General features: G+C 42.2%; 1 protein-coding gene across 1 annotated transcript in view; it reads right to left on the reverse strand.

Moving 5' to 3' along the window:
• Positions 1 to 14395, reverse strand: part of TMPRSS7 (transmembrane serine protease 7) — a 75382-nt gene that overhangs the window by 21738 nt on the left and 39249 nt on the right. The window contains exons 20-22 of the mRNA XM_029579200.1: positions 13914 to 13952; positions 12901 to 13120; positions 5382 to 5524 (exon numbers count right to left, since the gene is read on the reverse strand). Of these exons, the coding sequence (XP_029435060.1) occupies positions 5382 to 5524; positions 12901 to 13120; positions 13914 to 13952 (402 nt within the window). The remainder of the gene's footprint in view (positions 1 to 5381; positions 5525 to 12900; positions 13121 to 13913; positions 13953 to 14395) is intronic.

The raw sequence follows: 14395 nt of genomic DNA on the forward strand, positions 1-14395 counted from the left end.
CATTATTATTTTTTATTTATTTTTATTTATTTTTATTTGTATTATTTCTGTTTCTATATAGTCTGTATGGATTTACCTGTTGTATCCTGCCTTGTGCAGTCATCACTGAATGGGAAAAGGTTTACAAATCAATAAATTAAAATTAAATATACACGCTTAACTTTCCTTCTCGCAACATGGAGCGTAAAGATGTGCCCAGAAACAGCTTTAGAAAATTCATCCCACACCCCCGAAACCCTTCTTTGTTACATGGCCAGTTTTATGTGCACTAAGGCCTTCTGTCTGGATTTTCAGGCATCTGGACGTATACACGCGACACAGAATTCCTTGTTTCGTGCATGAGTCCCGATTTACCCTGAAACATGCAGGACTGAAACAGAAGACACTGCCAGTGTTTGTTGGGGGAAGGAGAGGCTGAACCCACTGAACTTGGCTGTTTTAATCTTCATCTTCCCCAATGTGTCTTTCACTGTAGAAGAGTGCAGCGCAGAGCTAGCTCACACCTCTCCGAGGGAGACTTCATGTGCTGAAGCACAGAGCATTTGCTGGTAAACGCAGCACAGCAGATGACGCCAGAGAAGGACCAAATGCTCCATCCAGCCTGCCAGGTTCTCTTCCTCTCTGGTTCAACTTTGGGTAATAGACATCTCTCCATTTCTGGAGGATCTTTCATTTACTGCCCTCTGTCCTGTCCCTGTCTATGTGTTTCATTATCATCTTATCTGGACGCGCTAGCTCATAGATATATTCCTCACCAAGACAGTTAAGATCCCAAAAATCTCTTCTGTCCTTCCTCTCGTAGTACAGTACTGCCTCATGTTTTAGGACATTCCCACTGCTGGCTCCAATTATATTGGTAAAAAAACAAAGGAAGAGGGAATTGCTACCTCTAATACAGCAAGAATACCTTATTAATACAATTAAATAATCAATAACACGAATAAAGTTTTTTTTTAACAGATTTGATATCTACTGAAAAACCTCACTGCCCAAACCAAGTACATCGCTTAACTATTCTATTAATTTAAAAAATCATACATTCCTACACACACGCATACAGATACAAATGCAATAAAATACAGGAGTCCAAACATATAGTTACAATGTGTAAGCTAATAATTTACACATTGGATTCCTGTATTTTATTGCATTTGTATTTGTATGCGTGTGTGTAGGAATGTATGATTTTTTAAATTAATAGAATAGTTAAGCGATGTACTTGGTTTGGGCAGTGAGGTTTTTCAGTAGATATCAAATCTGTTAAAAAACTTTATTCGTGTTATTGATTATTTAATTGTATTAATAAGGTATTCTTGCTGTATTAGAGGTAGCAATTCCCTCTTCCTTTGGTTTTGTACCTATGCTTTTTAGGGAATTATATGTACTTTCATTATTTTTTACCTTTGCGATTCCAATTATATTGGACCAGAAACCTCAGGACCTCTGGCCTTTCTCCAATACTTGTAGTATTCATAAATAACTCTTAACTGGCTGTATTTATTCACTTAATTATGCATAAATAAGCTTCAACATACCGACTGCAAGTGATTTAGCATTTGATTGGAATAACCTGTGTAGCTAGCTTGGACAGTTAACCCTCCTTTGTTAGATTGCTGGAGAAATCTACCTCAGTAGCCATTTCACTGGTCTCCCTGATTCCTCACTCCTTCTGCTTGAGCTTCTTCGGGACTCTGAGCCTTTTCCCTGCCTGTGCTGGCTTTCTGGAACAAACTGCCCTCAGGTGTCTAAGCCAGCGGCTCTCAGCCAGTGTGTCGCCAAGCACACGCAGGTGTGTCGCCACACTTCCCGGTCCCCCGCTGCCCCAGCTGCTCCCCCTGCCCCAGCGAGAGGCAAACTCTTCCTCCGCCTGGGCTTGAAATGCTGATAGCCTGGGTGGAATGTGGCAAAGAGCTAGAGTCAGCGGCACTCGCAGTGTGGTCTCTTCCTCCTACCCTCCATGACCCGGAAGAGGAAGTGGTGAGCAGCGGCCACGTGCACAGGAAGAGGAGGAGGGATGGGTCTCCTTTTTCAAGGCTGCGAGGGCTGGAAGAGGAAGAGGCTATTGCTGCTGCTAGTTGTTCAGTGGGGGCAAAGAGAGATTGAATAAGTGAGTATTTGGGATCCTGTGTGTATGTGTGAGACAGCATGTATGTAAGTGAATGATTGAGAACCTGTATGTGTAAGTGTGTGATTGGAAACCTGTTTGTGTGAAAGAGTATGTGTGAGTGACTGAGAGTCTGTGTAAGTGTGTGATTGAGAACCTGTATGTTTAAGTGAGAGAGCATGTGTATGAATGATTAAGAGCCTGTGTATGTAAGAGAAAGAGAGAGAGACCATGTGCTTGTGTAACTGTGTGATTGAGAGCCTACGTAAGTGAAAGAGAGAGAGCATGTGTATATGTGTGTGTGATTGAGAGCCTACATAAGTGAAAGAGAGAGAGCATGTGTATATGTGTGTGTGTGATTGAGAGCCTACATAAGTGAAAGAGAGAGAGCATGTGTATATGTGTGTGTGATTGAGAGCCTACGTAAGTGAGAGAGAGCATGTGTATATTAAGAGCCTACATAAGTGAAAGAGAGCATGTGTATATGTGTGTGTGTGATTGAGAGCCTGCATAAGTGAGAGAGAGCATGTGTATGTGTGTGTGATTGAGAGACTACATAAGTGAAAGAGAGAGCATGTGTATATGTGTGTGTGTGATTGAGAGCCTACGTAAGTGAAAGAGAGAGCATGTGTATATGTGTGTGTGATTGAGAGCCTGCGTAAGTGAAAGAGAGAGAGCATGTGTATATGTGTGTGTGATTGAGAGCCTACGTTAGTGAAAGAGAGAGAGCATGTGTATATGTGTGTGTGATTGAGAGCCTATGTAATTGAGAGAGAGAGAGAGCATGTGTATATGTGTGTGTGATTGAGAGCCTATGTAATTGAGAGAGAGAGAGAGCATGTGTATATGTGTGTGTGATTGAGAGCCTACGTAAGTGAAAGAGAGAGAGCATGTGTATATGTGTGTGTGATTGAGAGCCTACGTTAGTGAAAGAGAGAGAGCATGTGTATATGTGTGTGTGATTGAGAGCCTACGTAAGTGAAAGAGAGAGTATGTGTATATGTGTGTGTGATTGAGAGCCTACGTTAGTGAAAGAGAGAGCATGTATGTGTGTGAGATTGAGAGCCTGCGTAAGTGAAAGAGAGAGAGCATGTGTATATGTGTGTGTGATTGAGAGCCTACGTTAGTGAAAGAGAGAGAGCATGTGTATATGTGTGTGTGATTGAGAGCCTACGTTAGTGAGAGAGAGCATGTGTATATGTGTGTGTGATTGAGAGCCTACGTTAGTGAAAGAGAGAGAGCATGTGTATATGTGTGTGTGATTGAGAGCCTACGTTAGTGAGAGAGAGCATGTGTATATGTGTGTGTGATTGAGAGCCTACGTTAGTGAAAGAGAGAGAGCATGTATGTGTGTGTGATTGAGAGCCTGCGTAAGTGAAAGAGAGAGAGCATGTGTATATGTGTGTGTGATTGAGAGCCTACGTTAGTGAAAGAGAGAGAGCATGTGTATATGTGTGTGTGATTGAGAGCCTACGTAAGTGAAAGAGAGAGTATGTGTATATGTGTGTGTGTGATTGAGAGCCTACGTTAGTGAAAGAGAGAGAGCATGTATGTGTGTGTGATTGAGAGCCTGCGTAAGTGAAAGAGAGAGAGCATGTGTATATGTGTGTGTGATTGAGAGCCTACGTTAGTGAAAGAGAGAGAGCATGTGTATATGTGTGTGTGATTGAGAGCCTACGTTAGTGAAAGAGAGAGAGCATGTGTATATGTGTGTGTGATTGAGAGCCTATGTAATTGAGAGAGAGAGCATGTGTATATGTGTGTGTGATTGAGAGCCTACGTTAGTGAAAGAGAGAGAGCATGTATATATGTGTGTGTGATTGAGAGCCTACGTTAGTGAAAGAGAGAGAGAGCATGTATGTGTGTGTGATTGAGAGCCTATGTAATTGAGAGAGAGAACATGTCTTTCTTGCCCTTACTCTTCTACGAAGATCTCCTTCTTTAGCTAGCTTTCTTTTTTTCACAATTTCTATTCCTTTTATTTTTCCCCAGATTAATCTTAATTTCCTATTTTATTTATATGTTTGTAGGATCAATTATATACATGTTTTATTGTAAACCACCTTGAACTGTAGAGGGCACGGTATAGAAGTAATTTTAAATTAAATAAATAAATAAATGTGTGTGTGGGAGAGCTTGTGTGTGACAGAGAGGAGAAAGTTGCAAACACCCCCCCCCCCCCCCCCCCAATTCACATCAGTCTCAGGCCACCTGGAAATCAAATGTTTCCAAGTATGGAGAGCAGAGCATTTTTATCCTTATTATTTTTAATTATTGAATCTTTGTATCTGCTGTTTTTAAATATTTCATTAGTGTCTGAAATTTTTTATTTGAGTTTTTAATTATTGGATATTCCATTCATCAGCTGTTTTGAAATAATCTGTTCTTTTTGTTAATGTGGTTTTACTGCTATTGATTTTATATTTCTTGATTTGTCTTGAGGACTGGTGAAGTTTCTCTTTTTCCTTTGTTACACTGCATACAATCTCTCTGACTTGTTGCGGTTTCCGGTTCAGTTTTTGTCTGCACGTTTCTAGTTATGATTTTTGGTCTCTTTATTCTATGTTAGGTGAGGGTCAGCACATGTGATTCAGGTGAGGATTTCTGCTGGCGTGTAGTTTCTGTGTGGGGCTCTACAGCAGCCTGGCCTGGTCCGTTTTCCTGATGGGAGGAATATTGGAGTTTTAAGGCCTGGTGTAATATTTTCAGAGCTGCCTTTTCTTAGGTGGTTACTGTTTGAGTGCTGGAAGATGGTGCTGTTCTGCTTTGGGAGGTTTACTATTCATGTAATTTATGTTCAGAAAAAGTACTTATCTTTTCCCCTTGTGTCATTCTTAACAATAAAAGTGATATTTCCGCCGTGGATTGTACTCAGCAGTGTGTCACACATGTGAGCATTGTCTGCCAGGTGTGTCACGATGGGCAGAAGGTTGAGAACTGCTGATCTAGATTGCCTCCGTGTTCCTGCCTTTAGAGCTAAACTGAATACCTCTCTCTCTCTTCCAGCCCACCCTAAACTGTCAGCTTCCTTCTTGTTGATCCATTCACTCTTTCACTTTGTGTTGCTTGTTTCCTGAATTATGAGCCCTACTGGCAAGCTCTCTGGGCAGGATGCCATGAATGTATCATCAATCAATCATTTCCATTCTCCACTTCAAAATAAAAAAAAAACAATGGAGCTGCTGAAGTGTATTAATGGATTTCAACAGCTTCTAATTACTACAGTATTGATTTTAAAGAGAAAATCATAGCTTATGTTGGCTCTTTTATGACTTACCTATTTTAGGGATGGCTTGAAAGTAGGCCTTGAACGAGTTATTTTCTCTTGCTCTATCCAGCGAAACTGTAACAAGCATCACATTGCTTGAGGACGTCAGACGCATGATGGGCGGACTCCAAGAAATGGGAATGCCACACCACCTGAAGGAGTTTTAAAGATCAAACAGGATGTCAGCCATCACTCCACTCGCTTCCCGCCAGGACCTAAACTCCTCGCCGTAAAGAGTTTTTGCAAGCTGCAGGGCCAGAGCGAAGCAGATCAGGTGCCAGGAGATCCATTCATGGTCTTTTTGGCATCGCGGCACCTTGTGCTGGCCGCTGCATTGAAATCTGGCGCCCCGAGGGTTGCATCGGATGTCAGGCCTAGGGTAGAAAGACTGGCTGAGGAATCAAAAGGCCGGCTGAGAAGGGAAAGAGGATTCTAAAATTGACATTGTTGGCTCTGCAGATCATGGGGGAAGCCAAGACATGAGTTTTTAGAAGGGCAGTCCCTGGAAAGATAAGTCAGATGGGGGTCATGTTTTCCCAGGGATGTTCTCAACAGGATAAGGGTTTGTCAGCTCAAATTGTGCATAAAATTGGCACATTCTGCAAAGTGACAGCACAGAACTGTATGGAAACACAATGGGGACACTGAGGAATACTGTGACATCCAGTGATTTTGTAAGAGGGGAAACATCACAAATGACTCAGCCTGAAAGTTTCTCCAGTCAGTTTAATACATACTGTAGCTGTCCACTGGTGTGCATGGCAGGAGGATCGATGGTGGTGGATGAGCAAGAATCCAACTAGTGAAGTAACCTCCAGGCAAATAGACAAACTTCAGTTTTATTTTATTTGCCCCTAGGTAGCAGTTTTAACCTTCTGAGCCGACACCTTGCCTGCCAGCTCACCAGAGCCCTGATGATATGGTTATTTACTCTTTCAGATAATAGAAGGACTAGGGGGCACTCCTTGAAGTTAGGAACAGGGCCGGTGCAAGGGTATTGGGCGCCCTAGGTGACCCTTGCGCTGCCGCCCCCGCCCCCGGTCGCACCCCCTCCCCAGTCGTGCCCCCCCCCCCACCTGTTTCAGCGCTGACTGTATGCTTCTCAGGGCACCGAGCCGTAGGGGGCACCAAAGAGCAGCCATGTGGTGCCGCAAGCGGGGCCTATCCTGCTCATGGCAAAGAGAAAGAGACTGTGTGCTTCCAGGGTGACTGCTCTTTGGCGCCCCCTATGGCTCGGCATCCTAGGCGACCGCCAAACTTCACCTAATGGACGCGCCAGCTCTGGTTAGGAAGTAGCTCATTTAAAACAAGTCGAAGAAAATTCTTTTTCACTCAGAGCATAGTTAAGCTCTGGAATTCATTTCCAGAGGATGTGGTTACGGCATTTAGTATAACTGGGTTTAAAACAGGTTTGGATAAGTTCCTAGAGGAACGCATTAATAGTTAATTAATTATTAATTAATAAGCAATAGGAGCTTGAGATTTATTTAATGTTTGGGTTCTTGCCAGGCACTTGTGACTTGGAGTGGCCACTATTGGGAACAGAATACTGGGCTTGATGGATCCTTGGTCTGACCCAGTATGGCATGTTCTTATAGTTTCACATCTCCTCGGTGGATGGGGGATTGTCATGGACTTTCTGCTTCATTCATGATTAAATAGAAGAAAAGGAAGAGACCATTGCTCAGAGCAAAAATATGCTCAGCTTTTCTCTCTGACAGAGGCGTCCCTAGACTATTTGGTACCTGGGGTGGATACTTCTTTGGCACCCCCCCCCCCCCCCACAATATATCATTTAAAATTTTACTAAACACCGATAAAATATTTCAGAACAGCAGACACATCAAATAACACCAATCAATTAAAACTAATAAGGATTTTAAAAATCTCCCTCTCTCCATATCTGTCATCCTAAGATTGTTGTAGAGTGGGGGCACTCATGCACACACACACACACACACACACACTCACACACACACAATATGCTCCCTCTCTCTCATACACACACATGCATGCTTGGTGAGAGACAGAGGGAGCATGTGTTTGTGTGTGTCACACACATACACACACCTTCTCTGTACCTCTCTCACACAAACACATGCTTCTACCATCTCTCTGTCTCACACACATGCTTCCTCTGTCTCTCTCTCACATGCTAACACACATACACGCGTGCGCTTCTATCTCTCTCTCTTTCTCTCTCTCCTTCACATGCACACATGCAGACAAAAGCTGAACTGGAAACCACAAGCCAGATTCTGCATGAAGTGCAACAGTAAGAGACAGAGGGAGCATATGTGTGTATGTGAGAGACACAGATACACACACACACACACACTTTCTCTGTACCTCTCTCACACACAGACATGCTTCCTCCATCTCTCTTGCAGACACACACGCTTCCTCTCTCTCTCTCACCTGGAAACCACAAGCTAAATTCTGTATGCAGGGCAACAATGGAAAAGCAGAACATCACTATTCCTCAAAACAATATAATCAAGAAATATAAATCAATCAGAAGAGTAAAACCTTACTAAAAAGATACATTTCAAAACAGCTGATGAATAGAATAATATTCAATAATTAGAAGCTCCTGTACAATTTTTTTAAAAATTTCATAAACATCGATAAAATATTTCAACATAGCAAACATCAATTAACACCCAGTAATTAAAATGAATAAGGATTTTAAAATTTCCCCACTCTCCATACCTGTCACCTTGAGATTGTCGTGAACTGGGGGGGTAAACACTCACACAGAGACACAAAGAAAATATGCTCCCTCTCTCTCTCACATACATACCTGCTTGGTGAAAGAGAGGGGGAGCTTGAGTGTGTGTGTATGAAAGAGACAGACGCACACAAGGTGAGTGCCCCCAGTCCAGCACTGCTGCATCATGGTGTAAAGTCCTTGCTTGCTGCCAGCCCTTCCCCATTCTGCAGCAGCTCCTTCCCCTTCCCAATCTCATTCTCTAGGAGACTCGCTGGTTCCAGGGCCAGCTGCTTCTCTCAGAGCTCAGTGCAGTCACCTCAGACAGAAGCCTCCCCAACATTGCATAGGCACTTCCCCTCCTGGTTTACCCCCTTCCTTCCTGTGTCTGTAGCTTGCCTCCATTTCTCTGCAACCCTCCCACCACTCTAGTGCATTCCCAATGACTGCAGGCTACACAGTCTGTGCTTTTATGGTTCCCCAGGCTCTGCTCTGCCTACCGACTCCAGGGGAGAGGGGACAAGAAGTGACCCATACTGTTCCCTGGGCTAATAAAACCAGAAAAGTAAGCCCTGGCCAAGGCTGGGGATAGCCACTAACCCAAAGTAGCACAGCTCCAGATGTGATCCTGCTTTCTCTTGTGGAGCCAGGGCAGCTAGAGCTGGTGCGAGGGTCTTAGGTGTCATAGGCAAACCTTACAGCCTTGTGCACACTCCTGCTCCCACCCTTCCCACAAATTAATTTAAAATATGCATTTATAGTAACAGATTTTACATTAAAAATATTCAGTGTTCTAAGGTAAAAATATCACTTAAAACATGTTTATTAATTACATGCACTACTGTGGTACCAACCAGAAAACTCTGCAAAAAAGACACCCGCAGTTGTATGGTATTGTATTCTAAAGTATGCTGGCCCTCAGAAAGCTTTAGATAAACTAAATTACAATATAGTAAACCTCCCATACGAAAAGCGCACTAAATGCCAGCACTCAAAGAGTAACAACCCTACCTATGAAAAGGCAACACTTCAAATATTAGACCAGGCCCTAAAATACTAATACACCTGATATTAGGAAAACAGAACAAGCCAAGCTGAAACTACATGTTAGCAAAATACCTCACCTCAGTCACACATACAGAACATAGATGGACCCTTACCAAATACAGAATAAAGAGACAAAGTATAACTAGAAACATTCAGGCAAAAACTGAATTGGACGCTGTAACAAGGCAGACTCTAAATGTAGTGCAACAATGTAAAAACAGAAACATCACTATTCCTCATTAAACATCAAACAATAAAATCAAGATATATGAACCATCAATCATAATAGTAAAACCATAATCATAAAAAGAATAAATATTCAAAACAGCTGATGAAAAGAATACCCAATAATTATTTTTTTAATTATTCCCAAATACCCTTAGAAGCAGAATATAAACCAAATAAATAAAATATTTAAAAACAGAAGACATCAAATAACACCCAATTATTAAAACTAATAAGGATAAAAGAAATCCCGTGCTCTCCATACCCACTCCAGGAGAGAGGGGGTGCCAGCATGGCCATTTGGCTAGGGCCTACAATGTTCAAAGGGCCTACTTTTGTTGGGCAAAATGTTTAAAAAAGCTAAATATATCTATTTCCAACATGTATAAAAAATTTCACTTGTAATTGAAGAATTTGCTAACAAAAAAACTCAAAAAGCCTTCTTAAATAAATAAAAATTATTTGGGAAATTTAGCAAACAATTTCTCTTATTAAGTATCACATCAGAACCTTACATAGGAGCCTAATTTTCTTAGCTGGTACGGGCCTAATTCCTGCTCTCTCCGGCCCTGTCCATACCTGGGAGCTTTTGATTTCAAGTCACGCTGAGATTGCCATGGATTAGTTAGAGGAGGGAATGGTACAACTTTCTCCTCTCTCTCTCACATACCCATATTCTCCAACACACACACACACTTGCTTACTCACACATCCTCACACACATGTTCTCTCATATGCTCTCTCACATACACATTCATATGCTCTCTCTCTCTCTTGTCAATGCAAGGCTATTAGGTGCTTGGTGAACCTTACAGCCTTGTCTGCCCCACCCCAAGCTCTCATCACACACAATTAAAAATATGCATAATAACAACAGATTTACATGAGAAAGGACTTTCAAAGTACAGTCTTATGTAAAAATATCACTTACAACAACATGGCACTGCTGTGATGCCAGTGAGGAGACGCTGCAGAAAAGACACTTGGAGCCCATATGGTATTAGGCCTATTGTAAAAATGTGTTTGGTTTGGGCTTAGTCCTCAAGAAAGCCATGAATAAACCGAATTACAATTACAATACAGTAATCCTCCCTTACCAAAATTGCACTAACAACCAGCACTCAAAAAGTAAGAAACCTACCCATGAAAATGCAACAATTGAAACACTACACCAGGCCCTAAAAAACCAATACATCCCCTATTACGAAAACAGAACAAGACAGGTTGTTATAGATCCCTAAATAGAAATTACACAATAGCAGAGTACAACACTTCCATCACACATTAGAACACAGACATTCACCAAATACAGAAGAAAGTGACCATAAAGTAAAAATAGAAATATGCAGACAAAAACTGAATTGGAAATTGCAAAAAGCCAGACTCTGTATTCAGCGCAATAATGGAAAACCAGAAATAATACCATTCCTCATAAAACAATAAAATCAGGAAATATAAAACATCAGTCATAATAATAAAACCATACTAATAAAAAAACATATTTCAAGACAGCTGACAAACAGAATAACATTCTAAAATTAATTTTATATTAATTCATTCAATTTTAAAAGTTCCCAAATACCAATAAAATGTCAAAACAGCAGACACATCAAATAACATCCAAAAATGATTAAAATTAATAAGAATAAAAAAGTGTCCAGCTTTCCATACCTGGGAACTTTGATTTCCAGTCACCCTGAAATTGTCCTGGATTAGCTGGAGAAGGAATGAGGACTACACACAACTTTATCCATTCTCTCTCATTTACACACACTTTCTAACACACATATGCTCATTCTCACATACAAGTTTGCTCACATTTACACATGCTGTCACACACACATGCTCTGACACACTCGCTCACATTCCCATATGCTCTCACACACTTTACATGCTCTTTCAAACACAAGCTTGCTCACACTCTCACATACAGACACACAAGCTCACTCACTTGCTTATTCTCCACATGCTCTCATACACTCACATGCTCCCCTTTCCCTTCCTTCTCACTCATCCCCTTCTCTTCCCTTTCATTCTCTCAGCCCCTTTGTTTTCCTTCTCTCCCTCTTCTCAAACATTCATCTCCTCCCTTGCCCCTTCTCTCCCCCCTTTTCACTCAATCCTTTCCCTTCCATTCCCTCTCATTCACACTCACCCACCTCCTTCCCTTAAACCCCACACACCAGGTCTCTTCTTTCTCCTGGCCCAGGATCCCCACAGACATGTCTAGCTGCTGCTGCTGCTGTCGTCTTCTTGCCCATGGGGCCTGGGATCAGCACGGGTGCGTCATAAATCTGGGCCGCCATCACTATCTTATTTCTACTCACTCTGGCTGTGATCCCCAAGGGTACATCATAATTTCAACTGTCACCAGTGTCTTCTTTCCCGCGGGGCCTGGGACCCCTGCAGGTGCGTCATAAATCCATTCCGCCACCGCCATCTTCTTGCAGGGACTGGATCTCTGTATTGCATTGGTCTGTAACAGGGGTCTCTTCGCTTCAGTCGCATGGCTGAAGAAAAGAGACCGCTGTAAGCTGGGCTGCGAGGCAAAAAAGAGAAGGCCGGGCAGCCCAAATCTTCTCTTCAGTCGCATGACCTGGCCGACAGGGGCCTCTTTCTTTTCCGTGGCCCGGCCCACAGTGGCATCTTTTTTTCCTCCACGCGGCCTGGCATTAGCTGGCCCTGCAACCACGTGACTAGCCTGACTGGCCCACTGGGGCATGCCCGAAGCCCCGATAGGCCAATCCACCCCTGATGGCACCCCTCCCCTTGTTGCCCCCCTTAGCACACCTCTGCTTTCTGCTACTTCCTATTTGTTTCTCTGATTGAAATCACCACCAGGCCTGGATTGGCCACTGTTGGAGACAGGATGCTGGGCTTGATGGACCCTTGGTCTGACCCAGTATGGCAAGTTCTTATGGTCTTACTAGAATGCAGATTTAATTTCCTGAGAAAAGCAGGCCCATTTCCCTGCACAGTTTTGAAACAGTCGAATCTTTTGCTTGAGAATTTAATTTCCTGCAACTTCTGGAAGGGAAAGAAATCAACACAGAAAACTCAAGAGAGCACCCACTTATGCAAAATGCACGATGGGTGCCTTTGCCTGGTTTTTACATTTTCGGCACATGTTTTCGCTTGCATTCGTGTTTTCTGAAGAATTATTCTTTTTCATAAACTGCATGAAATTAAATCTCTGGGCAAAAATAAATGAAGCAAATCGACTCACAGACTTCTTTGTTCTACTTTTGTCTATAATTTCAACCTAACCCATTAAGAAATAGATTATTATTTCAGTGTACATCAAGATTTGTTGCCCTCCATGAGAATTGGGTCTTCTTGGGTTAGCCTTATTTTTTTTCCACCTCAGTAGAAGCTCATACTCTGGACAGCGCATTTTTCAGGCATATTTATTTATTTATTTATAATTTTTATATACCGACATTCTTGTATAATATACAAATCATACCGGTTTACATTAAAACAGGAGATGCAGGAAAAAAGTTACCTTTGTCAAATACATTTAACATTAAAATATTGTGCACATACCTTGCAATGACCTTGTTCTGAAGGGGAAGCAGGAAATCATAGGCCGATAGTCTGTGCGACACGCAGTTTCCAGCAGGTGCTCCATGCAAAGTTAGGATGATGAGTCGGACAACACAGCTAGGAGGAGCTCGCAGTCTCCACTGGTACAGCGACTTCTTTGGATTGGTCAGCATTAAAGTCCTGTTGTTGCCTGGTTTGGCATAGAGGTCGAAAGAGATGGCTTGGAAGGAAAACACATTAGATGAATTACTGGACAAGACTGCTCACCCTTTTCTAGAAAGCACATTCTGTAAGGTAACCAGATGTGTCACCTGGAGCAAAGCTTGGACTGCGCCTATTGTTGGCTACAAATCTGGAAATAGTTTGCACACTGAATGTTGAAGCAGAAGGAGGTAAATTAGTAGTCACCAAAACTTGAAAGTGGTTTGTTTTTTGTTTTTTTTTGCAGAGGTACATAATATGAGAATGGCTCTTTCAGGCTAATGGCCTTTAAGATAGGAGGAAGGAGACTAAAAAGGGGCAAAAGTGAGGAGAAATGTGTTCTTGAGTAACTGACCAGAACACTTGGAGAAGATTACAAGATTTAAATTCTAGGAGCGGGACAGGCACGATACTTCATTTAACAGTCCAGCCCTGGCAGTGATAAGCTGGGTAGCCACATGGAGCCTCCTTGGCCTAATTCGTTTCATTTTACTCTTGTTGGCTAGCCGGAGACATGAACAGCAGCAGACACATGCAGCCTTTTAGTTCTGCAAACTGGGATATACACAGATTGCCTCTTCAGTGTAAACTGAACTGATGGGTGTCACCGAGTGAACCAGGAACTGGTCAATCCCTTGTGAGAGCGAAGAAACAAAACCAGGAATGCGGGGGATAAGCACAGAGGATTCTTAGCTGAGAGGAAGAGAAGGACAAACCAGAGCAAGTCAGGTCTATGGTACTGCAACAGGTTCTTACCCACCGCCATATTCTATGTTGAATTCTCTGGCAACCGTAGCCCGGGCTCGCATTACCTGATTTTACTGCCAGGTCCATTTCTCCAGAATCCGAGGCTTTGAAAGAAAAGAAAATATATACTTTAGACAGCCAGCACACAAGGAGAAATTACTGCACTTTTTTCTTTTTTTAAGATCCAGCTCACGCCTTTTTATTTGGTAGCTCAAGGCGAGTTACATTTAAGTGCTATTCCCAGATGGCTCACAATCGAAGGGGATCATTTACTAAAGGTTTCCCCTCATTTTGTGTCTATGGAAAAAATGCTTAGGAGTGATGTGCATAAAAGTAGCATATATCGTAGCAATATTGAAAAGTCCATTTAGGCATGTAAAAACCTTTTGAAAATTCAGTGAAATTTCAAAGAAGCTACACACATAAAAGTAGCAAATTTCAAAAACCTGGTCTATGCACACAAATCATTTTGGAAATGGCCTCCAGTGTAAATAAGAGGCTTTCATTTGTATCTGTAGCAATGGAAAGTTAAGTGACTTGCTCAAGG

This window comes from Rhinatrema bivittatum, chromosome 15 (genome assembly GCF_901001135.1).
Source record: "Rhinatrema bivittatum chromosome 15, aRhiBiv1.1, whole genome shotgun sequence".
Classification (NCBI taxonomy): domain Eukaryota; kingdom Metazoa; phylum Chordata; class Amphibia; order Gymnophiona; family Rhinatrematidae; genus Rhinatrema; species Rhinatrema bivittatum.